A 27,968-nucleotide genomic window follows, 5' to 3' on the forward strand; every position below is an offset into this window, starting at 1 on the left:
GGTGGTTAGGCCAGCCGCGCGAGCTTCCAATCTCCCGTTCTCCGCGCGGAGGAGGAGGAGGAGTAACACCTCATTTAAAATGTTGCTACCGGTAAGGCGCGCCCGGTTCGAACATAATCGCCCGTCAAATGAACTTACCTCGAGTGGTTAGCTGACCGATCAGCCCGTTCGCCTCGAGCCGCCGTTGATAATCCGTAAAGCGTGCGTCTCTCTGCCCTTGTTATGTTCGAGCCAGGGGGAGGACAAGCAATGACTGCCGGCACTGCCGTGAAGAGTACTTATTTCACGCTGGGTTGGCGCCGCGCGAGAGAAGATGGGTGTGATCGCCAGAGCGCTCCTGAAGAGCGCAGCCGGGAGCCCGGGGACACCGCGGTTGATATTCGAAACGGCGCTCGTTGCTTCAAAAGATGATTCGCTGGCAGCCGGCTGGGTGGGGTCTGAGAATCCGCAGTAGACGGGCACACCGGCCGTTCGAGCATGGAGCCCATAGCTATCCACGGTAGCAAGGAGCCAAATGGGGCAGCAGACGATCAGAAAATCTCTTTCGTCTCTATCCCCACGGTTCATCGTTCATCGTTGCCAATAAACGTTGGACTTGTTTCCTCGCCTGCTTTCACATTTTCTGATCGCCTGCTACCTTATTTGCTATCGTGCACGAGACAAATGAGGTAGCAGACGATCAGAAAACCTGCTATAATAATACACAAGAACCTCGAAGAAACGGATCAGACGCCGGAGACGATGTGCGGCTTCAGGCAACGTCTCCGCACCCAAAACGGGATGATCCAACTACACGAGCTGGTCATCAAGCAGGCAACGAGGCACGCGCCGCGCGGGATACTCGCCTTCGACCTGAAAGGAGCGTTTGGCAACTTGTCCCACGCCAGCGTGTTGCAAAGTATGAACAAGACCAGGTGTGGCCGCAAGACATTCGGCTACATAAAATAATTTCTGTCAAACCGAACGGCGACCATCAGGATAGGGGAAGAGAAGTCGGACCCTGTTGACCTCGGTGATAGGGGCACCCCTCAGGGGTCGGACTTGTCGCCCCTATTTTTCAATCTGGCCCTCCTGCCCCTGCCCGATCTACTCAAGCAAATCGAAGGTGTGGACCACGCGTTCTTCAACGACGACATTACGGTGTGGACGGCCCGACCTGGGTCCGATGCCTGGGCGGAGGACAGTGGGCGGCAACGACCGTGCACGAGTACGCCAAGTCATGCGGACTGAGCTGCGCTCCCCAGAAATCGTAGCTGCTCATGATCCAACCACGAAAACCCAAGAAGGAGCTGCCGCCGAACGCGACCATCACCATCGACGGACGGCCATCAAGCCAACACAACAGGTTATGATTCTTGGCCTACTGCTTCAGAGCGACGGGAAGGCACACGCTGCCGTCACAAAGATTAAGGCTATATCCGAACAGATACTTAGTATGATTCGGAGGGTATCTAACAGAAACCGAGGCCTGAAAGAGGAAGATGCCATGCGTCTGGTACGCGCCTTCGTCGTGTCGCGGGTTACCTACTCCAGAATAGGGACACCCTAAACACGATGCTTCGCAAGGCAACGAAGCAAGCACTGATTATGCCCATATCTCGTCCACGCAGACTGCTAGATATGGGCGCCCACAACATGGTGCAGAAGCTCATTGAAGCCCACCTTTCTAATCAGAGAATCCGGCTCAGTCACACGGAGTACGGACGAGCCGTCCTACGCAAGATAGGATGGCAGATCGAGCCAGTACCCATCAAGGTGGCCCATCCGGAACACTGGAAGACGACCATTCAGACCAAACCCGTTTCCCGGAACATAATGCCGGGCAAGGACGACGAGAGGCGCAACGCGTGGGCCGAAGCCATGGCCCAGAAGCTGGAAGAGAACCCCAGGGTCCTCTACGCGGACGCCTCGCTCCGAAGACACAGTGACCGTGCAGCGGTGGTGGTTACGTGTAAAGACAGATTGATCGTCAGCGCGTCCCTGAAGACAACAAACCCAGCAGTTACCGAAGTGGCCGTGGCCCTCGTACTCGCACAGCCGAGCGTGGACACCGCGGTCACCGACTCAAAGACAGCATACGGAAGCTTCCAGAGGGGGGTAATCTCCTCCGCGGCCCGAGCCGTTCTATCCAAGTGCAAGCCTCCGGGAAGAGCCATAGAGCTCGTGGGGTCGATCCCGGCTCACTCGCACGTAGCAAGCAACACCATCACCGACTACTATGCCCGAGAAATGTCAATCCGGGCCGAGCACGAGCCGGAAGAGCTACCGCACCCGGACACCAGCTTTCGGGACATTACCCGGATGTACCGAGAGGAAAGGTGCAGACTGCCAGAACCGCACTCCAAACTGACCAGGCAACAACAGACGATCCTGCGTCGAGTGCGGGCGGGGTCGCTTGCGCATCCTGTACTGAGAACCGCATGTACCCTGCGGAACATGATATACGCTCTGTCCGTTTTGAAAAAGAGAAAAGGGCACCATGTCGCACATCTTGGCAGAATGCACAGAACTCAAGGCCCTACCCTTATTCGCTTCCCCCCAACACCCCCTATCTCCAACCCCTTGAGCGATGGGAGACCTTGTTATCCAGCCCCGCCCTACCGACTTAGCTCGCACTGACGGACAGGGGCTAGGAGCTGCTGGGAACATATGGGTCGCGTTATAACTAGGGAACCACCCCGTCTGGTGCATGCGTGCACCACCGATTTATTTTGGGTTCAATAAAGTTTATTCATCATCATCAAGCACAAGCACAAGCTGTTTGTAGACGGGTTATAAATAAAAAGTACACACCGGCTCTCGACGCTAGGCCTTATCGGGTCGGGCGGTCGATCGAAGCAAGAAAAGGCATACTTACCTGGTGCGGGGGCCTCGCTGATCACCGAGGACGAGACCCCAGGGCGAGGCACGGCATTGCACTGCGCTCGCGTTGACCCCTGCCACTGCCCAAACTGGGGCAGATGGGGCATGTAAATTGCTTAGATCCGGCTCAACGCAAGAGAGGGCGCCACTGCCTCAGCAAGCGCGCCATTGCTCCTCCCATCGGCGCTTCTATGGTGCCCAATCAGCGCACCGTGTGGCAAGAGAGACTAGCAATCTTTGAATGCATGAATTTATACACTGCATGCCTCGCCCTTCCCCAGGTTTTACGTTAATGGAGATGGTCCGTTTTTCCTGCCCTTTTTTTCAGAGTGCAGTGGCTTCAACGTAGCCGTTATTCCGTTGCCGTTTTGTACAGGTGGTGTCAGCTGCTGGCATGTTATGTTTCGTCAGGCTTTGCATCGAATAAACAATGTCTGAAGACATTGCGCAGTACAGCTGTAGGGGAATATTCGGAAAGAACACATAAATGGCACGGATAACGAACAAACCGTTGTTCACACCTCTGAATCCAATCAGTCAATCGAACAATGTTGGGTAGAAATCGAACGACCGGCGGGGGGGGGGTTGTTTCGGTGTCAGAACACCCTCTGAACTTTGTGCATGCAAAAAAATGGCATGTATTGTTTGGGCGTCCTATGCTCTATCTTTCTTATTATTATTATTTTTATTATTTTGCCTGTGGCGCATGACAACCCCCCCCCCCCCCCTTGAAATATATTTCTTGCTACAGCCCTGCGGGCGAACATTTGTTCAACCGCCATCTGAAACAACGTGGCACGCGTTTTTGATAGAAAAAAAAACGATGTTTTCGTCTGTGCAACTTTGTCGTAGGTCTGGCGCCTATCCTGCCTCTTCTTGTGCACGTCTGTTCCCGCACCCTTTTGCAAAAAACCATGAGCCAGACAACTTCGTGAAGGTGTACAACCAGCCAATCTGAAGTGACGCAGAATTTTGAACGAAGGTATGAACTCGGGCGACGATAGGCATTTTTCCCTCCCACTAGAGTTGCAGTCATGAATAGACCCCGACCCTCTCGCCCCCTTTCTTCTACCAGTTTTGGCTTAAACTAAGTCTCTCTGTCTTTTTCTCCCTCTCTCACGGCAGCACGCGGGCCGTCTTGCTGAGAAAATATGCAGCGACAACAATGCCAACGGTGCGGCGCAGTGGTCGTGTGCAAACAAACGAAAAACACGCGAACGCCTACCCCTATGGAACGCCTTGGAACGCTGTGGAACGCCTTGTAGGGTGCACTTGTGGATTTGTTGACGCCAAACAAAATGCACGGGACCCTTGCCACAAACAGCTTCGCTGTAAAAAGATAACAAAAATAATGATTACTTCTTAACGTATTTATTTCACACAAAATGCATCTGTAACGTTACAGAGAGGGGATTATGAACATGGGGGCACTTTTTATTGTTTTGTGTTCCGTAGCCATGGCCTATTTTTTTTTAATGGCTAATTGATGTCGACATCGGGAACTGCTCTGTTACTTGATAAAGTGAAGCTTTAGTGATCTCGCTGATGGCGTCTGTAACGCGAAAACGCCGAAGTGGAAGAAAAAAAAAAAAACGCTCCCGTGGCCGGAATCGAACCTGGGTCCCTCGTGTGTACGAAGCCGGCGTCAATCCGATTGCTCAATTTCGACATTTTTTTTTTCTTTAATGCATGGAAATTTTAGAAAACTTCAAAAGACAAGACACTTAACACACAATATAAACACTAACAGACAGCAAAGGGCAAGGACAGACATCAGTTGAACAAAGATCAAAACTCAGGCAAGCAAACGCATGCCTCCAAAAGAGGCACCCACTCTGGTGGATCACTCTGCGCAGCATAAACGCTCCGCACCAACACCGCCTGTTCCCGAAAAATGCACTTGGTCGGCCTAGGGGGTTCCGCATGCCGATCCGTCATGCGGCACTTCCACAAGCTAAACAATCCTAGGAGAACGAAAACGTCATATGGCACCCGATTAACATCTTCAAATGGCAGGAAGCGAATGGTGTACGGGGTGATGTCAATGTCCTTTTTTAGTGTCCGCTGCAAAACGTCCCAGAAGAACACAGCGTCCCGGCACAACACAAAACAATGATCAATTGTCTCTGGCTGATTACAGAGGCGACAATTGTCCGACCAAGGAAGAGACATTCCTTTTTCGCGCAGCCATGTCTCAACTTGGAGTGTGGAAGAATGAAGCTTGAAGAAAAATGTTTTTGCATTTGGCGGGATACACATGCTCATTACGCGTTTTAAAATATTGCTTTTCTCGTGGCCTAAGTAAGGCTGGCGATCAGGCACCGGGAATAGACTTTCAAAAAGAGTATTCGTCATAGTTTTCCTCGACATGCTGAACAGATATTCCAAGGAAAACCGCGCGGTAAGAAAGTTAAATGACTCCACGACCTCTTTGAGAAATCCCCATGGAGGCTTCGTATTGACTTCGCCCGTACATACAAGCAAAAAAGGCAAATTGAAACTTATGCGCTGCTGAAGTACAGTTAGTAAAAGTGGGTGATCAACCAATTTGTAGAAGAAAAAACGTGACACAAGTTGGTGCACAAACAAATGCATGAACCCAACACCCCATGCCTTTAAAGGAAGAAACAAGTTGTCCCTGCGCATAGGTTCCCATTGAGAGCCCCACACAAATGTTGCAAAAACTCTATGTAGGGCCTGAACGTTTGCTCGCGCACAGTGAAGCACTTGAAGCACATAAAGGAGCTTTGTGGCAAGGAAGACGTTACACACTCTTGCACGTGCAAACACAGAGAGGTCTCGCCCATTCCATGCCTGCGATGCGCGCTTAACTTGCGTGAGCGCTGATGACCAATGAGGCCCTGTGTTCCGTATTTGATGTAACGGCACACCGAGGTACTGAAGTGGGGCGCTATCCCAAATAATACCAGCGAATCTGGATGGCTTTGTTCCCCATTGTCCGATCCAAAATCCCTTAGTTTTTTCCATATTAACATCCGCTCCAGACACATCGCAGAACTGCTTAGTGACTGTAAGGGCTTCTTGGACACTCCTTTTGTCAGCGCAAAAATACGCTATATCATCTGCATAAGCAAGCACCTTAACTTCGCACGATTTTAAGCAAAAACCTTTCACTCTTTGACTCTGCTAAATGCTGAGACAAAGAGGCTCGAGGTATAATGCAAACAGCAACGGTGACAGGGGGCAGCCTTGTCTAACAGACGATCGCAATCGGCTCAGACAGAATACGATTGACGATAAGCTGTGTACTGCACCGATCATAGCACAGCTTGATGCCCTTATATAACACATCACCTAAGTTGACTGCTGCCAGAAGTGCGAATAAGAAATCATGAGAAACCCGATCAAACGCTTTTGCAACGTGAATTTGTATTAGGGTCACCTGATCTACCGAATCGGACACGCACTCCAAGACAGAACGAGCGATATGAATATTTGTGTGAATACTCCTGCCCCGAATACCGCAAGTTTGGTGGGACCCCACTAAACTAGTGATTACAAATTGAAGGCGCCTAGATAAAATTTTTGCAAAAATTTCCTAGTCAACGTTGCAGAGGGAGATTGGTCTGTAAGCATCTACGTACCTTAATTTTTCTGCCTCCGCAGTTTTGGGGATTAGCACCGTGTGTCCTGAATAAAAGGTTGGCGGCAAGATATATATGATCATAGGCAGCCGTAAATACGTCCAAGTGAACTGGAGCAAGGATACCAGAAAACTTTTGATAGAACTCCCCACCAAGGCCATCTGGCCCTGAGGTCTCGTTAGTCTTAAGCGCAGAGATGGCATCTTTAACTTCTTCCAGTGTAATAGGCCCTGACACCATCACGCACTCGTCCTCTGTAAGCCTTGGAAGTAAGTCAATGAGGGAATGGAACTTTAATTGCCGAGTATTAATACTGGACCCCCCAAATAACGTGCTGTAATGTGTGTGGAAAGCACTGACTATTTCATTAGCTTCAGTATACCTAACACTATTATAATAAATTTCAATTATCTCCTTTGCTAGTGCGGATTGGCGCTCATCACTAAGACACCGGCGAGAAGCATAACTATCAAAGAACCTTTCAGTTCTGGACCGAATTAAGGCACCATGATACTTTTCAGTTACATATTTTTGCAATTGTCCTTTCACAATCTCAATTTCTTCCAGAGTTGATCCCGCATTGACTGCTTCCAGTTCGTGAAGCGTCACCAATGTACGGGAAAGTTCGCGTACATGAAAGCGTTTTGAAAACGAAAGCCGAGCTGACTCCTCTATTGCGTCATTCCTAATTTCCCGTTTAAAGAGATCCCATTTCTGATAAAGGGATAGTTCGGGAGTTGTTAGAATATGGTTTAAGCAATCAGATACCCTTTTGCAAAAAAATTCGTCAGCCAGTAGATAGGTATTAAGTTTCCACAGATCCCATTGAGTGGGCTTGTTACGTGGTCTTGACCTACCGAAGTAGATTGAGACGATACAGTGGTCAGTAATTACGTAAGCTGCTCCAACGGGATGGCAAGTGTCACGGCCTTGCACGCTGCCACACTTAACGTGAGAGGACTCAGGAACAGAAGAACGCAGTATCAGCTCTTACGTCTCCTTAAACTGATGGGCGTACGCATCGCCGCGATTCAGGAGACAAAACTTTGTGGTGATGAGGCCACAGCGGCCGCATTAGAGCCCTTTTAGAACATTATAGTTTATGCGTCACTCATTCCGCAGGCTTGTCTGGCGGATGTTTCCTCTTCATCAGCAAGCAAGTAGGGTTTTCTTGTCTCTCCTGCACTGTAGATACTTCAGGGCGTTTGATTTGCTGTGACCTTGTCCTTGGGGGTGTCGAATGGCGTACCATTTGCCTCTGCACCATGCAGTTAATTGTCGAGAACGTTCTTGTCGCTGGGGCAGTTCCTTTGAACACAACGAAAGCTTCTCTTTATGGGCGATTTCAACTGTGTCTGCAGTGAGCATGATCGTTCAAGGCCAGCTGCGCGCTATGACCGCAGTGCAGCCACACTGGCCGATTAAGTCCACGAGCATGGTCTTGTTGATGTCGGTCAGATGAAAGGAAGTGCAGTGCACTTTACTCATTTTCAATGCAGTTCAAATGCCCGCCTTGACAGGATATATATATATATATATATATATATATATATATATATATATATATATATATATATATATATATATATATATATATATATATATATATATATATATATATATATATCAGCAGAGGAAGTTTCTGGCGTTTCGGACTATAATGTACGTCCAATATTTTTTTTTGCTCAATTTCGACATGATCGAAGCGTTTCGTAAAACTTGGACGACAACTAAAGAATCCGTCACAAGAAAGCTTCGCGTTCAACCATCGTCGTCGTTTGACGGAGGGGCTCATTATTTTTGAAATATGCTTCATATGTGCGAATATGCATAACTTTCTCATGATAAAACTCGGACGAGTGGCTTTATATAAAAATTACAAACTGCAACAAACGAATGTAATCAAGGGTCCAAAACTGTTTTTTAGGGGCACTTTCGAGAGCCTAGTGCGCGGACAGCGCAAATACGCGGTGACAAAACACTTGTAAGTTACGGCCTTGCCTCCGTCTTTCGTTATAGATGAGCATATATAGTCAATGCCGCCGACAAGCATGCTCGCAGTACGGCTTAATTTGGTCTAGTTACATAGGTAAACTTGTCTTAACTAAGTTTATGTCGGTCTCGTGATGAAACTGTAAATGTCCATGCTGGGACAGTGCTTGTTCGGATTAGTGAAATAGGGCGGGACAGCGGGGCAGGTAATCAAGTCGTGGACAAATGCTGGTCACAAGTCAAATTACGCGCCAATATTGTTTGCGTGTCATGTGGCACGTGATCGCACAGTCATGTCAGGAGCTGCACTCCAGCAAGCTCCGCCCGAAGCAGTATTCCCAGGTACGTAGACAGGGCCCCCGCTGCCACGGCCGTGGTGTGCATCGAGCATCCATCTGCAAAACAGAAACAATCAAGCGGTATGCGATAGTGAAGTGTTTTCTACGATCTAAATGAGTTCCTTTGTCTCTAAGACTTTACTGGAACTTTGCGATACAGCGATGAAAAGCAGTAGCCTCAAGAAGGTTAACAATACGCTAAAAACCTGTCAGTCTCCAGGAGTCGGCAGTGTAAGCAACTAGCGTAGGACACGCTTGCGGCACGGTCGAGAGGAACCATGTTAATCGTTTGGCAGGCCATAATTTCCGGGTACTGTGCCATGTCTTTTTTCTTTGCGTCCTTGTCTTAGTGCACTGTAACAGCCCCTTTTAAGGTGCATTATTGACTGGCTCACCGAGCAACCGTCGTGAACATTGTTTCCACACAGCTCCCCCTACTAATCCCACGTACGTCAGCTCTTTCGTTTCCCCCCGAAATATCTTTAGGGCGCACTTGCCGTAATGTCTGCTTCCCTCCCCACAACTGCACACGGGTACAGAGTTCCTCCCGGAAGGGCCTCGGGCTTGGGCGGCCCGAAACCTTTACTCGCCAAGACTTGAGGATCCCGCACCTGAGGGTTCAGCAACCAGCCGCTGTGTTCTGCTTCTGTAGGCACGGCGATTGCTGCTCATCCATTCTGACTGCGCTTCGGAGCGAGGACTGTTCTCCGCAAGCCGCTCCACGAGACCCTCTCTATGGAACAGCGAGCCGACAAGACGCGTATTTTAACACGACAGTGTTTTATTCCGGGATTCACGAGATTTCAAGTATGTCATATCCGTCACGGAAGTGACAGCTGTACAACGAATCAAGCGGCCTGTAAAGGGTGCACCCCTGCACACAGGATCTTCTTGCGGGGTAGGAACCTTTAGCACTTAAGAGTACGCTATACTTCGGGTTGTTCGTTTTCAGGTTTTATAATTTAACACGAAAGTGTTTTGTGCCGGGATACACCAATATTTCACTGACGTCATATCCGTCATGAAAATGACGCCAGTACACCTTTGCCGAAGCGACCCTCCAGCAGGACGTCGCTCGCCAAGCACACCCACAAGACACAGTTGCAAATTTCGATGTACATTTCCCTTTCGTGTTTTAGCGATTCCTATGACAGAGGAATCAACCACAGTTTTTTTAGGAGACTGTACTGCAATTTCTGCACGAAGAAAGGCTGCGTAACTTACAGCCCGGCAGCTTATTACCTCATACCACTTTTCCTTATTGCATATTGTGCAAAGCACATGCGGACCTCTGCTGTGTACGCCACACATTACTGTGAATTATACTTTAGTGACCGCTCACCTACGTCAGTCTTTTCCTCGCGCTTGGCCCTTCTTCGGTGGGGCCGCCGAGGCACCTCAGTCCTTGTGGGCAGTCCGTAGCAGCCGTCGTCCCGCTGCCACGACAGCGCTGCCTTCATGAAGGCGGTGTTTCTAAACACGTCGTGATCCGTGAAGCCGCACACCGTCACTGCGCACAGAAAGAATGGTTGGGACTGCGTGCAGTAACGAACGAAAAATGTTGCCGTTGGTGAACGTGGTTGGACCAAGTTTGTCGAGCGAGAGCTAGATTTCCGCGCCGAGAGCGCGCGGTGAACCGCAAGGCAAAACGCAGTCGCTGCTCGGCGCAGTCGGCTCTGTAGGCGGGCACGCCAAGTGAACTTGGATGCATCCAGCGCATCCTCTTACTAGTTCCGCTACTACCCCCCCCCCCACACCCCTTGCCATAAAACTAACAAGAGACTAGACGCTTGAAAGGGATGGACAGAGGAGAGGAGCGGGAGGATTCGGGAGGACATGAAATGAGGAATAGGAAGTGTATATATAGGGTGAGGAAGGGGAGGAGAGAGAGGGAAAGCTGGAGGGTGTAGAAGGGGGTAGGTAAATGGAGTACGGAGAGGGAAGTGGGGATGAGAGGAGGATGAAGAGATGAAGAGGAGAGGGAGAGAGAAGGGCGAGCGTGAGGGGAAGGGGAAGGAGGTGAGGGGGGCGTACGTTGCAGGGGCTGAAGAACGCTATCATCATTCGAAGTCATTTGCAGTGAAACAAGCCGATACGCGGCCAAGTTTTCTAGTCCCTTCTTTTTCAGTGAGCTGCCTGTTTTACAAGCTCCCATTGTCGGCTTTGTGTGTGTCGTGGGGTGCAAACCCCTCCACTCGGGGCGCGGAGGCGCTGGCGACTCTCTCCTCCCCAGTAGGGCGACTCTCGGCTACTCTTGGCCTTTCTTACATTGGCCGTTGTTCCTTACATGCGTAGGTCACGGCACCCACCGTGTTGATTTGCGCATGCCTTGATTGCTTCAGTTCATTATTCATGATGTCCGGGGAGTCTCCAGGCACTACCCGTCTGTTGGCGTGGTTGACCCACGTCCGCGCTGTAACGGCTTGCGCCGTCTAAGGTCAGCGGACGAGCCCCGATGCCGCCCGGTCGAACCCAGAGGCTTGAAATGTTTAGCGCCCACTGTGAACCCCCCCCCCCCCTTTTCTTACCTCAGCGAGCGTCGGGCAGCATGCACAGGCGGACACTCTACAGCTTCTGCCCGAAGCTGCGCTGGGCGTATATGCTGACGGGTGTTTGCCGCAGGGGCTAGGTGCGTTGTGCAGTGTAATGTTTTGTATCGTAGTTGTCCACGTAATAAACCCCTGTACTATGAAAGTTATCGCTTCCCTTCAAAGTGACTGACGTACGCGCTGCGAGAGCCGGCCTTGCCGTCATACGGCTGGGCTCGCTCGAACCCGTGGTGGGCACTCTCTCCGCAGTTCGGTGCTGTGCGAGAGTAGTGAGAATCACGACGGCGCGTTATGCTGTTCCTTAGGCTACTACTGCTATCTTAAATGTAGGGTAGTGTAGCAGCGGTAACAAGTAAGTAAGGCTATGCCCACAGTGCTAATGCGTTTTTCCCCAAAAAAAGCAACCCTCCTCCCCCCGCCTCCCATAAGCTTTATGGACCCCCTCCCCAAGCTAGGCACCTCGATCCACCCCTGCCTTGGATATGCTTCTTGGGTAGATTAGTTAAAGGGACACTAAAGGGTGGAGACAAGTTGGTCTGTATGGATATGTAGCGGCAGCTCCAGCGACATCGCTGGATCGAGCGCCGCTCCTCGCGCAGCAGCCCGATGGACATGGACACAGGCTGCGTGGCCGCGCGAGCGCACGAGGACACGGGGGTCGCACTGGTGCTGACAAAAATAGAATCTGGTTTTGCCTTGCGACGAACGGTCGTCCTGCCTGAGGCTCCTTCCTCTCGCCCGACATAGCGCCCTACAATTGGTGACCCTACCGAACACGCCACCGAGGTTAAAGGAGCACTGACACGAAAATTTTATGTTACACTTTTATTGCTTTTATCGATGCTTAATGGTCTGGCAAACCTGAAACAGCACTTCAAATACTTCAGCGCGCGATAGTTAATTACATTGAACGACCTGAAAATCGTTTGTTTCAAATTCCCGCGCTTTCATCCCGAACGGCGCATATGACAGCCTCCCGGTTTGACCTCACCGCTTTGTGCGGACGTCACCGGCGCCCACTTGAGAGGGTGTTGCGCCCGCTCGCCGCTCGTGGGGCCGCGCGCGTGAAGTGACGTCACGAGTTTTTGACGAGCGCTGTCGCGTCACTTCTTTTTCCTCTCCTGGAGTGATGTCACGCTGATGTCCATTTGCTGAGTGCCGCTCCGCGCCCTGCTCCGTCGGCGCGATAAATGCGATCCAATTGAACTATGTTCTTCGCGTCGCAGGCCGCTCATATTTCAGCCAGGGTATTCTGTTGAGTGAAGGAAGCGAACCGTTCGGCTTCCGCAATTCTGGGAGCGCCACCCGACGACCTGGTTTCTGCAAGCAGAGGCGCAATTCCAGCTAGCTCGGATCACCTCTCAAGAAACCAAATTTCTCCACGTCGTCGGAGCCCTTCCGCCGACAGCCGCAGAGGAGATCTCCGACATCCTCACTTCGTTCAACCATACCCGCCCCGCAGCGCCTTACGACCAGCTCAAGGCTGCACTCCTGGAGCGCACAGCTGCTTCGGAACGCACGCGCATCCAGCAGCTTCTCTCCTCCGAGGAGCTCGGCGACCGCAGGCCAAGCCAACTGCTACGGCACATGAAGCAACTCCTTGGCACGCATTCTCACGCCATGAATGACACACTGCTGCGTGAGCTCTTCCTTCAGCGCCTACCTTCCAACGTCCAAATGGTCCTCGCCACTGCCGCAGCCATGGACCTGCAGGCACTCGCCGCGCTGGCAGACAAAGTCATGGAGGTCGCCACCCCCTTTTCTCAAGTGGCCGCGGTTGCATCGGCTAAGCCTCCGTCTCCTCCCTGCCCCAGGAACCCCGCTTCAGCGTCCAGTGAGTCCGCCGCTTCATCTAGACTCGACAGCCTTTGCGATCGTCTAGAGAAGATCATCGTTGCCACAACACGCCGCGATGTCTCGCCGCAACGTTCCCGTCAACGCCGTCGCTCGTCGTCGCAGCGACGGCGCCCAGAGCGCCCACGCAGTGAATCGCCTAACCCGGGCATTTGCTACTACCACCGGCGTTTCGGCGCTGATGCCCGCCACAGCAGTCTGCCCTGCACCTGGACGGGAAACGGCCTGGCCGACCGCTAACGGCGACAAGCGATCTCGGCCCAACACAGGAATGTCGCCTCTTTCACATCACCGACCGCACCACCGGACAGAGGTTTCTCGTGGATACCGGTGCCCAGGTTAGCGTTTTGCCCGCTACACGCTCGGATCGTGCTTCTCGTGCCACCTCGCATTTACAAGCAGTGAACGGCACGCGCATACCCGTCTACAAGCAACGCTCACTAACTCTAAACCTGGGGCTCCGCCGAGTTTTCCGGTGGGTTTTTCTCGTCGCCGACGTTCGCACCGCCATCCTCGGTGCCGACTTCCTCGCAAAACATGGCCTTCTCGTCGACCTAAAGCGGCAGCGTCTACTTGATGCTACCACACTCCTCTCAGTGCAAGGTGTGTCAGCTGCAGCCGCTAATCTAGCACCATCCTGTGCTACAGTTGCCGATGAACCGTTCGCCACCTTGCTGCGGGACTTCCCAACCGTGACAGCACCACCTGACTGGACTCAGCCTGTTCGTCATGACGTCCGTCATCACATCATCACCACTGGCCCTCCCGTTTTCTTTCGACCACGGCGGCTTGCGCCTGACAAGTTCAAAGTCGCCCGAGCGGAATTCGAGCACATGATGGAACTGGGCGTCATCCGTCCATCATCCAGTAACCATGCATCACCACTGCACATGGTGCCCAAGAAAACTGGTGACTGGCGCCCCTGCGGAGATTACCGGTCCTTGAACACCAAGACCGTTCCTGACCGCTATCCGTTACCCAACCTCCAAGACTTCACCGCCACTCTCCACGGGGCCACGATATTCTCTAAGATAGACTTGGTTCGTGCTTACCACCAGATTCCCGTGGCAGAAGAAGACATCCCCAAAACTGCCATCACAACCCCATTCGGCCTGTTCGAATTTCTGCGCATGCCATTTGGACTTTGCAACGCTGCACAAACATTCCAGCGTTTCATTGATGCCGTCACACGAGGGCTACCGTTCGTCTACGCCTACGTTGACGACATTCTGGGGGCCAGCACATCCCTGGAAGAGCATCTGAAGCATCTTCGCCTTCTCTTCGAGCGTCTCGCTGTTCACGGCATCGTCATCAACGTCTCGAAGAGCGAGTTTGGTGCCACTGCCCTCGATTTCCTTGGTCATCGTTTGGACGCCACTGGCATATGTCCACTCCCCGCCAAGGTTCACGCAATCATCGACTTTCCCAAGCCAGCGTCAGTGACAAAGCGCCGCCAGTTCCTAGGGCTGGTGAATTTCTACCGCCGCTTCATTAGGAACTGTGCCACGCTGCTCGAACCTCTCGACAGGCTGCTTTCCACCAAACGGTCATCCACTTCACTTGATTGGGACGATGCTGCTGAAAGGGCATTTACGGCCATCAAACGCGCTCTCGCCGACGCTGCACTGCTGGCTCATCCAAATCCGAACTTTTCGTTGGCACTCATGACCGACGCGTCAAGTTCTGCCGTCGGAGCTGTCCTTCAGCAGCAAGTTAAGGTGCATGGGAACCGCTAGCGTTTTTCTCCAAGCGCATGACTCCGGCTCAGACACGATATAGCGTTTTCGGCCGCGAACTGCTAGCCATGTACCTCGCTGTTCGTCACTTCAAACATCACCTCGAAGGACGCACGTTCACGATCTTCACTGATCACAAGCCGCTCACGTTCGCCTTGAACCGCCCTGACACCCTCTACACTCCACGAGAGGTGCGTCAACTAGCATACCTCTCGGAGTTCACGTCCGACATCCAGCACGTCAGTGGTGTGGCCAATTCCCCTGCAGACACACTGAGTCGCATGGACGATGTAAATGCTATTTCACCAGGAACGCTGGAAGCAGTTACCGACCCGCTTGACGTACAAGAACTGGCTACGACGCAAGCCAACGACAACGAGCTCTCCCGTCTACGTGGAGCACCTACTGCACTCAACCTTGAAGATGTACCGTTTCGTGGTGTGACCATCGTCTGCGACACGTCCACAGGTGTTCCTCGACCCTTCCTACCTGCCTCACATCGTCGCCGCATGTTTGACGCCATACACAACATGGCCCACCCCGGCATTCGGGCATCTCAAAAGCTCATTGCGTCCCGCTACGTTTGGCCCCGTATGAACGCTGACATTCGAGACTGGGTACGAGCCTGCACGCCGTGCCAGCGTTCAAAAGTCCAACGCCATTCCGTTCCCCCTGCCATGCCATTCCTCAGGCCCGATGAACGTTTTTCTGTCGTTCACGTTGACATCGTTGGCCCCCTACCCCCTTGCCAAGGTTACCGGTACATTCTAACCTGTGTTGACCGGTTCACACGTTGGCCCGAAGCCTGCCCTCCTCCCGACATCACGGCCTCCACAGTAGCTTCAACCTTTGTGTCTACCTGGGTGTCGCGCTACGGATGCCCTTCCACCGTTGTCATCGATCGCGGCCGGCAGTTCGAGTCATCCCTGTTCACCGAACTACTGCGTCTTCTCGGAACGACTCGTCTGCGAACAGCTGCGTACCACCCGCAGTCGAACGGCCTTGTGGAGCGCTTTCATCGACACCTCAAGGCTTCACTCACTGCACACGGCTGCCCCACCGAGTGGGTCCAACGGCTACCACTGACGCTTCTCGGAATCCGGAGCGCGTACAAAGTGGACCTCTCGTGCACGTCTGCTGAGCTCGTCTACGGTACACCTCTGCGTTTGCCAGCGGATTTGTTCGACGAGTCTCCGCAACCTGTCCCTGCAAGTGAATACATTGATAACCTACGAGAGGTTTTTCGACACCTTCGGCCTCAGCCCACACGCCTTGCAAAGAACTCGACGACTTACACGCACCCTGACCTCAAAACTGCCACGCATGTGTTCGTGCGCTACGGACCCGTCCGAGGACCACTGCGCCCACATTACATCGGCCCCTATCCAGTCGTTCAACGTCACTCGACTACTTTCGTACTGGACATCAACGGCTCTCCAGACACCGTGGCAATCGAACGCCTGAAGCCCGCGTACTTCGAGCCGCCCGAAGTCACTTCGTTGGAACCTGCTCTGCCCCCTTTAACAAGACGACCTCGGCGCGTCCACTGGAAACATGCATGACTTTTTCGCTCGTCACTCCCGCTCCTCTCTTGGGGGGGAGCCCTGTAGCGGCAGCTCCAGCGACATCGCTGGATCGAGCGCCGCTCCTCGCGCAGCAGCCCGATGGACATGGACACAGGCTGCGTGGCCGCGCGAGCGCACGAGGACACGGGGGTCGCACTGGTGCTGACAAAAATAGAATCTGGTTTTGCCTTGCGACGAACGGTCGTCCTGCCTGAGGCTCCTTCCTCTCGCCCGACATAGCGCCCTACAGATAGATTAAGGTGCCGGGAATACAAATTCACCATTGTCGCAAATCGCAGTTGTTAAATAAGGCAGAAAGTTCCAGAAACGTGAAAACCGGTGCCGACGCCCCGCGCGCTTTCGGGTACGTGACGTCACAATATTTCTGTACGGCGAGAGCTCATTGGAGAAGCATCTATAAATGTTTTTCCTAAAATAAACAGCTCCGAAATGGTTGAGCACGTGAAATAAATGTAAATCAACGCTTTCCGTGAGCTGGCGTAATTAAAAAAAAAACGCGCAGACAACAGATTTTATACAGTGCGAGACAATCTGCTTCCCTCACGCTCGTCAGCCATCATGCTTTCAGTTTCGTTTAAAAAAAAAAGCATTGGTGCGCAATTAGCGCCCCAAGTCAATAACGTACCATGGTGAACGGCAAACTGAGCTTCCAATCCGTTCTCCGCGCGCGGATGTTGCTATTGGTTACGCGTGCCCGCGCTCGGCTCGATCTTTATCTCCCGTAAAAGGTTAGGGTACTTACGGCAGAGGGTTACCCGACCGATCCGAACTTGTGCTGTTCGGCTTGCTGCGAGCGGCCGTTGATAAATAATCCGTGCATAGTGCGCGCAGCTCTACCGGCCACGAAGACTACTCGAGACAGCTGGGGGAAGCGAGTGTGTATTTTAGGCAAGGTTGGCATGCCGCGTGAGAGAAGAGAATATGAGCTGGACGTGATCGCCAGACGAGCTGAGCCGCTCTTGCGCGATATTTGAAATGGCGCTTGTCGCTGCCTCGTTCGTGGCCGGCGTTAAGTCTATTACCACAAGCTGCATGCAGCACTGTGGAGGCTACATTGTTGTCAATAGAGCGCCAACTCGGGGCGCCTAATTCACCATGAAGGGGGTTTTGAAAGGACATTTCAGTCTCCCCTCTCGGCAGGTGGAACCGCAAAGCCCCGGCGCCTATTCTCGCTTTCCTTCGCAGTGAGTTAGGCGCCCTCAGTGGGCGCTCTATTGACAACAATGTAGCCTCCGCAGTGCTTCATGCAGCTTGTGGTATGAACTATAGGTGTCCGGCGCAGGCGGGCCCAACGGCCGCTGGAGCGGTGAAAAGCATTTCTGGTTCGGTCGGTAACATATAATAAAAGTGAAAGCCAGCCTCCTCGGTCAAAGAAACGTTCTCCGTGGTCAGCCATGGTTTGGTGACGTAAAAGCTACTGATGCCAGACCGCACCGGTGCCGCGCTCCTATTTTGTGACGCTATGTCTACGTCACGAAAAAATGAAGGGGAAGAGGGAGAGAGAAATGCCAGCTTTCTTTGTGTATTTCTCAGGAAATAACGCATCGTTGCTCGTCGAACAAACGATGAGAGTGCAACGAAACGTATGATCTTTCAGTTAAAACAAAATTTCATTCAGCCTTTAGTGTCCCGTCCCTTTAACAACAGGTACCACTTGCAAGACCAAAACATACCTTGGTCCTCAAGGCTACATGTCTAATCACTTGCATGGGGATTTTTTTAGTAGATTAGCTATAAATACTAGGCAGCATTTTCAAGATCAACAGCATCAAAATAAAAGTGTGCGTGTATGTATGCCTTTCTTAGGGTTGACCATCGTCAACGCTCAAGAGAAAATTCAGAGTGAAATGCCCACTTTTTGTTTAGGCGTAGGTTTTTTTTCTTTAATTGAATTTTGTATCTTCGGAGAACCTGTAGCGTATATGTTAATCTTATGTTAACTTACTATTAAATAACGTGAGTTTAAAAGAAAATTTGAATGAACAAACATTATATTCATGTATAAATGCCGTACCAAAACCATACTAGAACTATACTAAGCCTTGTTAAAAGAATAGCATTCTCTTCGCACTGGTTTTGCGCTGAAAAGCACCTCATATGTCATAAACAGAGTACCAAACTATTCGGCATTAGGCAAAAGCGAAGTTAACAATGACACCACGGCAAAAGCGGTTTAAGGTGGATAGCCGGCCTTCGCGACTCAGGCGATAGTCCAGGGGAGCACACACTGCTCGCCTAACAAACTGCGGCGGCGGCTGCGGCCCGCTTGGTGAAGACATGTGTTGAGACCAACGTTACTAGAATTTCTAGTAACGTTGGTTGAGACGACATACGTTCTTGGAGACCATGCATGGTCCTTTTGTGAGGACTCCCCTCCTATTTTTTTTTTTCCTAATTCGGGGAATTTCTATGGAGAAAAAGCTTGCCCAGTGTTCCTGCTCCTCGCGCCGTGGGGGAGAAAGAAAGAAAGAGGGGAAAATATCGTCAACTCTGGACGCCCCGTGGTGTCAGTTCTTCGAAGCTTGAGGTGGTGTACCACAATTCTGGCCATTAACGAAGATTCGTGAACAGTCTCCTTAAATTAGCAACCTGGTTTGATGGTTACGAGCAGAGTTACTCAATGGTTACGAATACGATAGGAGTGGACCAAGAAAAGACATATAGAACGAACGAACCTTGCGTTTCACCGAATTCGTGAGCTTCAGAACATCACGACACGATGAACAACTCGTTAGCACCATTCATGCTTGATTAGCTTGACTATGTTGCGAGACAGTCGGCCCGTTCGCACTGTAAGCTACCTACCCTGCTCGAGGAAGAGGTCCCTCTGGTAGTAAGAAAACCCTTCGTCGGCCAACGTCTGGGCTTCCCCTGCCACCTGGTCGCACTTGGAGGCCAGAATGCTGTCTGCGAGCGGCTGATTGTAGCGTTGGCCGTACGCTTCTGTTACGTCAGTGCAGTTGAGCTGTAAGAAGAACGTGAAGACAGACTACGATGTTACCGCCGCGAACTACGAGCATAGGCGTGCGCAGGGTTCTAGATTAGGGGGGGGGGGGTGAAGTCTTACCGCAGCGCACCCCACTCCCCCTGCAACTCCCGACTTTAGAATTTATAATAAGAATAATTTATAATAAGGTAATAAGGTGGCTTTATTATTAATATAATAAAGAAATTATTATAATAATAAGAATTTATAATAAGAATTTATAAACTTAATCGGTGCTTGGTGCTACGCACGTATTTACGAGAAGCTCCGCAATAGATGCAAAAATGAAAATTATGTGATAACGTGTTTTTGACAACGGCCTTTCCGGGGCTGAAAGTTGTGGGATATGAGGAATTCCTCGGGGACCTTGCCAGCACTCTGGGGTAGGTTACGACGCTAGCTCCTGGCGTGTCAACCACGCGGGCTTCCATGCCTACGGCAGCCCAGTGAGGTTCGCCGATATGAGAACACAGTAGACAGTAGTGCCGAAGCACAGCCGTTTATTTGGGGACTCCCAAAGCATGCGAGCACAAGGCTCAACGGCGTTCACGAATCACGCCGTCCGGGTCGTGACCGCGAACGGGAGGCAGGCACTCACGACGCGCGACAAGGTTCCCACCTGAGATACATGTATCCGCCACCGCCGCAATGTTCCGCCGAATCCTGCCCCGACCGGGCCTCCGGCGAGACCACAGAACAGGGAGGATTGGCGAGACTCTCCTCGTCTCCCCCGCGCACACGTTCGCGCCGCCGGCGCGCCTATGCCTATGCCCTCACGGACCGGTGGTGCCATCTCTCGGGGGCGCAGACGAACAGCGGAGCGCCGGACCGGTTTCAGCGCACAAGCGTCTCTCCTGAAGCGCGTGCCGGCTCGGGATCACGGGCCGTGGTTCTCCGCGATTCCCACGAAGTAAACAGCTTTTGGAAGGTAACGTGAGGGTTCGCCGGCTGCCATTATCGTGAAAACTTACGCGTGGTCATACACTTACGGGACAGGTTCGATTGAGTAAAGGCATAGGGCAAATTTGGCGCCCCTCCCCTTAAGATGAATAAGAGTGGGGCGCCCCCCCACCCCCCGGCACACCCTCCCTTTTCCGCACGCCTATGACTACGAGTATATATCACATTATGGGACAGACGTGGACGTTCCGGTGAGGGTCAATACCGTACCTTCTTGTACACGACAAAGGCAATACTTATGGAAATATATATTTTTGTGCTTAAAACTACAAACTCGCAAACCTCATTAACCAACTAAATCGAGTGTCTTTGTGCCTCAAACTCTGTCTTGTTTGCGCATTTGTGCCGCGTTGGTATTACTGCAAACAAACAAAAAAATAAAACAAAGGTGACGGTAGAAATGGCATCCGGGATGCTGCACCGTACTTTTATAAAAGGGGCCATACATTTACGAAATGAACCGTGCTGCTCCGCGGCGTTATTTACGTACGCACCACAAGCGGTTTCCCGCTGGATCTGAACTTTGTGCTTACCTTCAGGGCGATGGTGAGGAAGAGGATTTGGTGCGTGAGAGCGTATCCGTGGTGGCGTCCGCCGGTCATGGCCTCCCAGCACGTGCTGTCCAGGGCTCGGCAACCGGTGCGCGAGAACAGCTGCGTGATGCACCTGTCCGAGGTCGCCTCGAAGATTTGGTACTGCGAAGCGCTGCCCGACGCGTTGTCGCTGGGCTGAGCGTTTCTTCCGATGGGCGCGTACCTCCAGAAGTCGTTCTGCAGCACGCCTCGGGACACTGCGCACGACAGGCGTTGTGTGAAAAAGTTCTCCTTTTAAAGGGACCCAGAAAAGCCTTTTGTAAAAGTTACAAAAGGCCTGTATTGCCGCGCAACACCAATATAGCGATGCAATGCCGTTGGAATTAGTGATCTACATTCTGTATTAGCTGCACCAGAAGCAATTAAATGCACCTCTCCCCCCTTGCCGGTCAATTCCTCCTCCCTCTCTGCTTCTTTCAAAGCAGCTGGAAACACTGGGAATAGCCATGTGACATCGCGACGCTCGACTTCCGTTCTGCGCTAGCTACATTCCTGCGCCTAGGCACGCGCCAATCGCTGCGGGCCCGCCTTTACCTTTGCACAGTCTGCAATCATCCGTATCGTTCACCTGATGGATCCGGATCTCAAACAGCGTCTCCTCACAATGAGCGCGGATATGGGCTTCGACCCGTATAGCGACACTCCGCCTTTAAACGTCAACCTGGAGCCTAACGGCCGAAAGCGGGAAGAGCCGCCGGAAGTCAATGACAGTGACGTTGCCGGCGGCCGACCTCGCCGGCGATTGGGAGAATCAGGGGGCGCCTCGCCATTGCGTCAGCAGCGATGGGCTCGCTGCGGCGTCGCGCTCATCGGCTGAGAAAGGTTATCTTCAAAAATCGTTGACAAATTATCCGTACAACGTATGGGGCTCACACTCGGCTCAAAAATCCGCCGTTATGTGTTCTACCACCTGAATGCATTTAATTGCCACCTTCACAAAGCTTTTCTGGGTGCCTTTGAACAGCACCAGTACCACATTGCACTGGCATATGTCGCTCTACAACGCAGATTTTAGGGGTACGTCAACCACAAAATTCCGTCAGCATCGCCAAAAACAACAAAAAATGATTGTACTCGAAATACGTTTATACCCGGCTGTAGTGCGCGGACACAAAGTTTTCGGGGATGTTTACAGCGATGCCTTGCAATGGTGCCACTCTGACCATGATTTCTCGTGATCCTCTTTGTAAAAAATGCAGGGAGCTCACACTAACGCGTAAGACTTGAAGGTAGCGAAGCTGTACGCAACCTTCACAACCATCACGACGGTTTAAACCACGACTGCAGCCGATTTGCTTCTTTGCTGCCGCAATGACCTTCACTCCATCTTTGTTGCTATAACGGCGAAGAAGAAGCAAATCTAAGAAGCAGAACGAATGAATGGAACACGCACATATAAACTTGGCGACCGCAGGTGCAACGTGTACCTTATCACGTGTTCTGTGTCGAGAAGGTGGCGCGATTCCTCCCCCTACAGTCACAGACAAGTGAGTAAGCCGTTTGACTATCGTTTACTAGCTCACGTTCGTAGCCGATTGCGTAAGACGACTTACTCCAACACCGTTCATCTACCAGGTACAGGCTCGAATCCCGCCAGTGCTGGTGATTTATTTTCTTTATACTGAGTTAGGTGAAACGCCGGAATCAACGTATTGCTAAACAGGTTCGCTGTTTAAACGACAACAAAGCGCCCACTGTCCCAGGAGTATGCTATTTTCCGATGGAGAGGGTGCAAGTGTCTTGTTGAACCCTCCGTCAGCCATTATTTACTATACACGTACACACCATGATTTGTGCGTGGCTTTGGCAGCTACCGTGTATGTTCACGTGAAGGGGGTCAGAAGGGCACAAACTCAAATCAGCTTATTCAACCAGCCATCAAAGTTTGAATATTCGTGCTCATTCCATATAGTCCTCAGCCGAATGCGAACAAAGTATTGCTGACCAATGCTCGTGCTAGCGCTACGCGAAAGCCACGTACGCGAAAAGGAGATGCTGCGCTGAAACAGTCTTGAAAAACATGACATGGTCGACCATGATGGACCTGAAATGTTATGGATAACCTTAATAGTGACTTACGCATTTCCAAGTTCGTGGTCTTGAGGACATCTTCGGCAGCTTTGTCGGCTAGCTCCTCGGCTTTCATTTGGAGAACCTTGACGTCATGAAGGCGTATTTTGAAGCTTTCCGGCAAAGGCTTTAAAACACCGTCGCCAGTGTACGCCTCAGATGGTGCCAGGAGGTCGAGGAACGTCTGCAGTCGATCTTTAAATATTAACAAAAACCATGAAGGTCCAGACAGGCGATACATATAGTAGAGGGAATCAAAGCAATTCAATATCGAATACAGACAGAAACAGCAGACCAGACAGCAGAGACGTTTGCTCTCAAAGAAAGGTATATTCAAGAAGTATATAGCTCTCAATGTGCGCTCGCACCCTCCAGAGTCTTACAACATTCTGTTGCCCTTCGGCTTCACATTTGCCCGGATTGAAGCGCAGAAAGAAAATCCGCGCCCACTTCCTGCACTATCGTAGCAAAGACATTGTTAGCTGTCGTATCACTTGATGTGTGCATGAGTCGCAGCGGCAGGTGTTGCTAGGCGCGACCCAAAGCGGCAACGAGAAATGAAGAGCAATTTCCCTGAAGGTGAGAAGAGGCTCAGAGGCCAGTGGCCCGGGAAGTAAGAGCTCGAGCATATGTGCGTTCGCTGTGTGGGCCAGGGTACACACCAGTTGCACGGGGTCGGTCGGGGTCTTCGGAGATCTGGTACTGCCTTGAGGGCTATAGGGGATACAAAACCTTTGACGGGTGGCCTGCTGCGAGTCTGATTGAATGGTGTTTAGGGTGGGACTCTGGCAGAGTGCAAGGGCAATGGCCGTTTCTCCAGCCGCGGATGAGGTGGTGGTTGTTGTTCTGGTGATGGTTTGTGGGAAAAGGAAAGGAAAGGAAGTGCACTGGGGATATTTTGATCTCGGCAGGGAGCTCACCTACATACAACCCAGTGAGGGGGAAGGGAAGTAGAGGGGGAGCAACAGGATAAAGTAGCGAGATAGAGAGAGAAAGGCAGAACGATATAAAGAGAGGATAAAGAATACGGATGAGGTGGCGATGATGACGCTATGTGTTGGGGCGTCGGTGGTTTGCATGTAGGGAGTTGGTAGAGTATGCGGCTGCTTAGAAAGCTGTGTACTAAACATAGTCGGTCCAGCTGCCTAAAGCCGTGATTGCGGTCGGCAACGCGTTTGATGATGCCAACGGGAACCTCAGAAGCCTAACGACACAGGAGTGGAATCTTACACGCCGCAGTCACATGTATAGCAGACCGCGGACCACCTGTGCGCTGCACGTGATCGGCGGCACGACGCAAAACGTGTAGAACATAAGACACCCGGGAAACGGAGAGTATATAAGATCTCGCACGGACACCTCACAGGCAGCTAGTCTGGACATCGGCCTTGCTAAACAGCGGATGTGAAGGCGCTCTTCTCAGAAGCTTTGGTGGGCCTACCACAAGGCAATGACACCAGTAAATCCCCAGCCGATCATCGGTGACTACAGTCAAACCCGGCTATAACGAATCCGGATAGAGCGAATTATGCTATATATCGAACAAAAAAAATTCAGTTACGGAAATACATGGGAAACATATTCCTTATAACGAAGTTCACATCCGATATATCGAACTCTGCGCGCCTAGAATGGCCGCCGAAATGCATGGTCTCGGAGCGGCGATTGAGATGTGGATTGGCCGCGACCACGGAGCAAGAGTAGCGACTTAGACATTGCGCCTCGCACGGAGCGACATGACGTAACTGTTTCCGACGCGCGGGGCTCACGACGGAACCCGCGCAGTCAGCGAGTCCGGACCAAGACAGCAGCCTCGGTGAGCTGTGGGAAGAGCTCCCCCACATTCCCGATGATGTCGCGAGTGAAAGGCGTCCGACCCTTATAATGAAGCACTTTCGGCAGTCAATGTGCTCCGCCAATGCTTCTTACATTTTTGAGGACGCTGACTCGAACTGGTGCAAACAATGTTTCCTGTGGAGAATGCTATGCTAGTTGAAGCCGCCAAAACGAAAGTGAAAACAAAAATCACCGCTTTTTTCTTTGCAAAGTAGGCAGTTTAGGCGGAAAGTAGCTTTAATACTTGCAATAAATGGATTATTTTGGGTATGGTAACGGCTACTTTACTGTGTTCGTTTATGCATGCAGGGATGGTGGAGTTGAGGAGGGGGAGGGGGGCTCCCGCGGATTGCGAACTTGTAACGATAAGTTCGTTATAGGCGGGTTCGGCTATATCGAACTATTGGATATATCGAACTAATCGCGGTGCATATTGCAATTCGCTATAAACGGGTTTGACTATATGCACCGCCGTCTGTGAAAGCTGCTGTTAGGGCCCTCTGTTAGCTGGCCGATTTGCTGGATTGGGCGTTGGCTCCACGGCGCATGGGCGCCAGCGGCGGCTCGGTGAATTTCTCGTTGTAGCGCGCTGTACGTTTTTTTCCCTAATATATTTTAAGTGGAAAAGTTGTTGCATAGGACCAGTTTAAGCGATCTGGCCTAAATTGGCGGCCTTTTGGGTGGCGGTGGGGCTGAAATTCGCTTCGAGGTAGCGTGGTATACGGTGGGTAAACGATGCCCTCTCAAACGTATGTTTGCAATACTTCGTCACAATTTTTTTTTTGTTTGCGTGTGTGTGTCGGTGGATCACGTATAGCGGGTATTTTGATCGCTTTACTGCAAGAACTGATGTTTGTTAAAACGATCTAACCGTGACACGCTCGGCGCCCATGGTCAACAAACAGAAGCGCGTGTCAGTGTGACAGACTTCTGGCTTCATATCACTGCAGGGTAGGTAGTTTTGGGTGAGCTTAGTAAGTATTTGGCATATTACATAGTTTTTATTAAATCTTATCAATTGCACTCCTCACCCTCAGCCACCACAGCCGCCAACTATAAACAAAACTGCCTCTCTCTAGAATTTAAAGCTGCTCTGCAGCACAATAAGCCGTGCAACTAATGTACAACATAAATAAAATAAACAACACAGCTCCTGGAGAGTGCCATTAAGGGCTTATTAAGCGTCCGCCATTGGGCAACCAGGCAAGCGTTCGCTTTTGCGTTGCTTGGTTTGATGTTGCCGACAAAGAGACATCACATTTGGGTAATAGACTGAACTCTTGGCTGGAGTGAGTTAGTGAACAACTTTATTCTGCGCCAGTCGGGGATGGGGAAAGAAGGGAGGCGGAATCCCCTTCACTAGCCTCCCTCCACCCTTCCCCTCAGATTGGCTGGGGAAAGGGACAACCTAGGCAGATAGTAGTCCCTGAAAATCGCCAAGGCCTGCCCACGTATTACTTGGGTATGCCGCAATGTGACCGCAGCGACAGGGGAGATGGAATTAATACCATCTGCGGCGCAGACAAGTTTCAGTGACCCATTTTAGTTTGGAAAGAAGGTAGAAGAATTTTTTGCCACTATACTCTGAAGTAGGTGTACCGAAAGAGCTCAGCACAACAAAATAGCCAAAAATCTTGTATGCTTTCAAATGCGCAACTTGCAAGCTGCTAGTCTGGCTCATTTATTAGCATCATTTTATTAAAACAATGCGTAAATTAGTGGTAAACCTGCACGCGCGATGCCTACAAAGCGTAGTCAAGGAAAAGGAGCAGCCGCGCCCCGCCCGCCGTGATCGGCGCGCACACTCCAGAGAGGGGGAAAGGCGGCCCGCGCACCGCGACCGCTGAGTGCGAGAGTACGTTTCCCCCTCGCCCGATAGAGCGGTCTATATGTTCTAAGAAATAGTTGCTAAGACTGTATGGCGTCCTGTGTAGTGCTGTTAACTTGTACATAGTGTAGAGTTGCAATGTCTATCCGCATTCTCAGCGTGTTGTTTGGATTTGTATTTCTCTCTCTTCAGTTATACTGTGTTTACGTAGCCAGTTCTGCCGGGGTTATGACTTGCGCTTGTATTTATCGTCTGCCGACCCGGGACAGAAAGTTGTTTGTTGTGAATTCGAGAGTCCGACTCCCTCGCTTCGCTGCCACCGGAGAATCCTGGACATCAAAGACCGACCCCACGCATCTATGACGGTGGACGATTCGCTCGTCATATACACTGGTACGCTCCAGCAGGCGACAATCAATTAAACTGGTGTCCACGACAGGACCAAGCAAGTAACACTGACTGACTGCGCCAGCGTGATTCCAGCTCGCGTGCAACTTAATTCGTTGCCAACTTAATCCCGATGCCTTTGACAATTGAGCCGCAAGTCGGCCCTCAAAAGCCGTCACAACAACGTATTTAAAGCGTCCACCGCGCTTAATTCATAGTTGGTCAAGCTTAAATGCAGCGTTATTCGGTAGCGCAGTCGTTTAAGCTGGCATGGAATATTCGCTGCAGTTCTTGAATTGCGAAACGATACGGCGGGCAAAAACAAAATACATCGCTGGAACGCCACTCACCGTCGGCAAAGCGCAGGCCGACTGCACCATCCACGTACATCATGTGCATTCTTGACCCAAGAGCATCAACGGTCGCTTCCAAAGCGGACAAAATCTGCCAGTCGAGCGGGACAAGCTCTTCCTGTTGCCGGCCGGAGGTACCGCCCACGAGGACGATGAGAAGCGCTGCTACCATCTCCAAGCCGTTCCTCCGTGACAGCATTTCTTCTTCTGGACTTCAAAGATCGCTTTCACCACCACTTGCGGATTTAAAGAACTCAGGCCTTTTTTGTTTGTTAGTTTGTCGAGCGTCCCGTGAACTTCGCCTGCCACGCCAACTGTCTGTGGGCGCGTCCAGCTGCATGCGAGCACGGCGCCTATAGTGATTGCTCTACGAAACAATTGGCGGAAGAGGAAAGACAAGATCGCTTGGTGGCCACTGGCGTCAGCTTTCAGC

The 27,968-nt window shown here is 51.5% G+C and overlaps 1 protein-coding gene and 1 pseudogene across 2 annotated transcripts; one reads left to right on the forward strand and one right to left on the reverse strand.

The window, feature by feature from the left end:
• The first annotated feature begins 2,849 nt into the window (after positions 1–2,849).
• LOC144171241 (U1 spliceosomal RNA) lies at positions 2,850–2,978 on the forward strand (annotated as a pseudogene).
• Positions 2,979–8,087: 5,109 nt separating this feature from the next.
• On the reverse strand, positions 8,088–27,966 carry LOC144170079 (UPF0764 protein C16orf89 homolog). 2 transcript variants are annotated; one of them, XM_077699627.1, is made up of 6 exons: positions 27,533–27,704; positions 23,141–23,315; positions 21,002–21,258; positions 19,328–19,487; positions 10,140–10,307; positions 8,088–8,854 (listed from the first exon to the last, which is right to left on the reverse strand). In XM_077699627.1, the coding sequence occupies exons 1-6, from the start codon at positions 27,560–27,562 to the stop codon at positions 8,751–8,753; spliced, it is 894 nt and encodes a 297-aa protein (XP_077555753.1). In that variant the 5' UTR covers positions 27,563–27,704; the 3' UTR covers positions 8,088–8,750. The 2 variants fall into 2 exon arrangements, with proteins under 2 accessions (XP_077555753.1, XP_077555751.1); XM_077699625.1 differs by having other exon boundaries at positions 8,090–8,854; positions 23,141–23,326; positions 27,533–27,966.
• Between the last annotated feature and the right edge of the window lie 2 nt (positions 27,967–27,968).

Source organism: Haemaphysalis longicornis, unplaced genomic scaffold (genome assembly GCF_048455015.1).
Source record: "Haemaphysalis longicornis isolate Haplotype H1 unplaced genomic scaffold, Haemaphysalis longicornis Haplotype H1 scaffold_2, whole genome shotgun sequence".
NCBI lineage: Eukaryota > Metazoa > Arthropoda > Arachnida > Ixodida > Ixodidae > Haemaphysalis > Haemaphysalis longicornis.

What these genes read in the sequence shown, in the direction of transcription:
- LOC144170079 (XM_077699625.1), bottom strand. Translation starts at nt 27,734, where the DNA reads ATGCTGTCACGGAGGAACGGCTTGGAGATGGTAGCAGCGCTTCTCATC. An exon ending in GACCACGAACTTGGAAATGC is followed by an intron (nt 21,259 to 23,140) that starts GTAAGTCACTAT and finishes TGTCGTGCGCAG; the next exon opens with TGTCCCGAGGCGTGCTGCAG. An exon ending in GGACCTCTTCCTCGAGCAGG is followed by an intron (nt 10,308 to 19,327) that starts GTAGGTAGCTTA and finishes TTCTGTGCGCAG; the next exon opens with TGACGGTGTGCGGCTTCACG.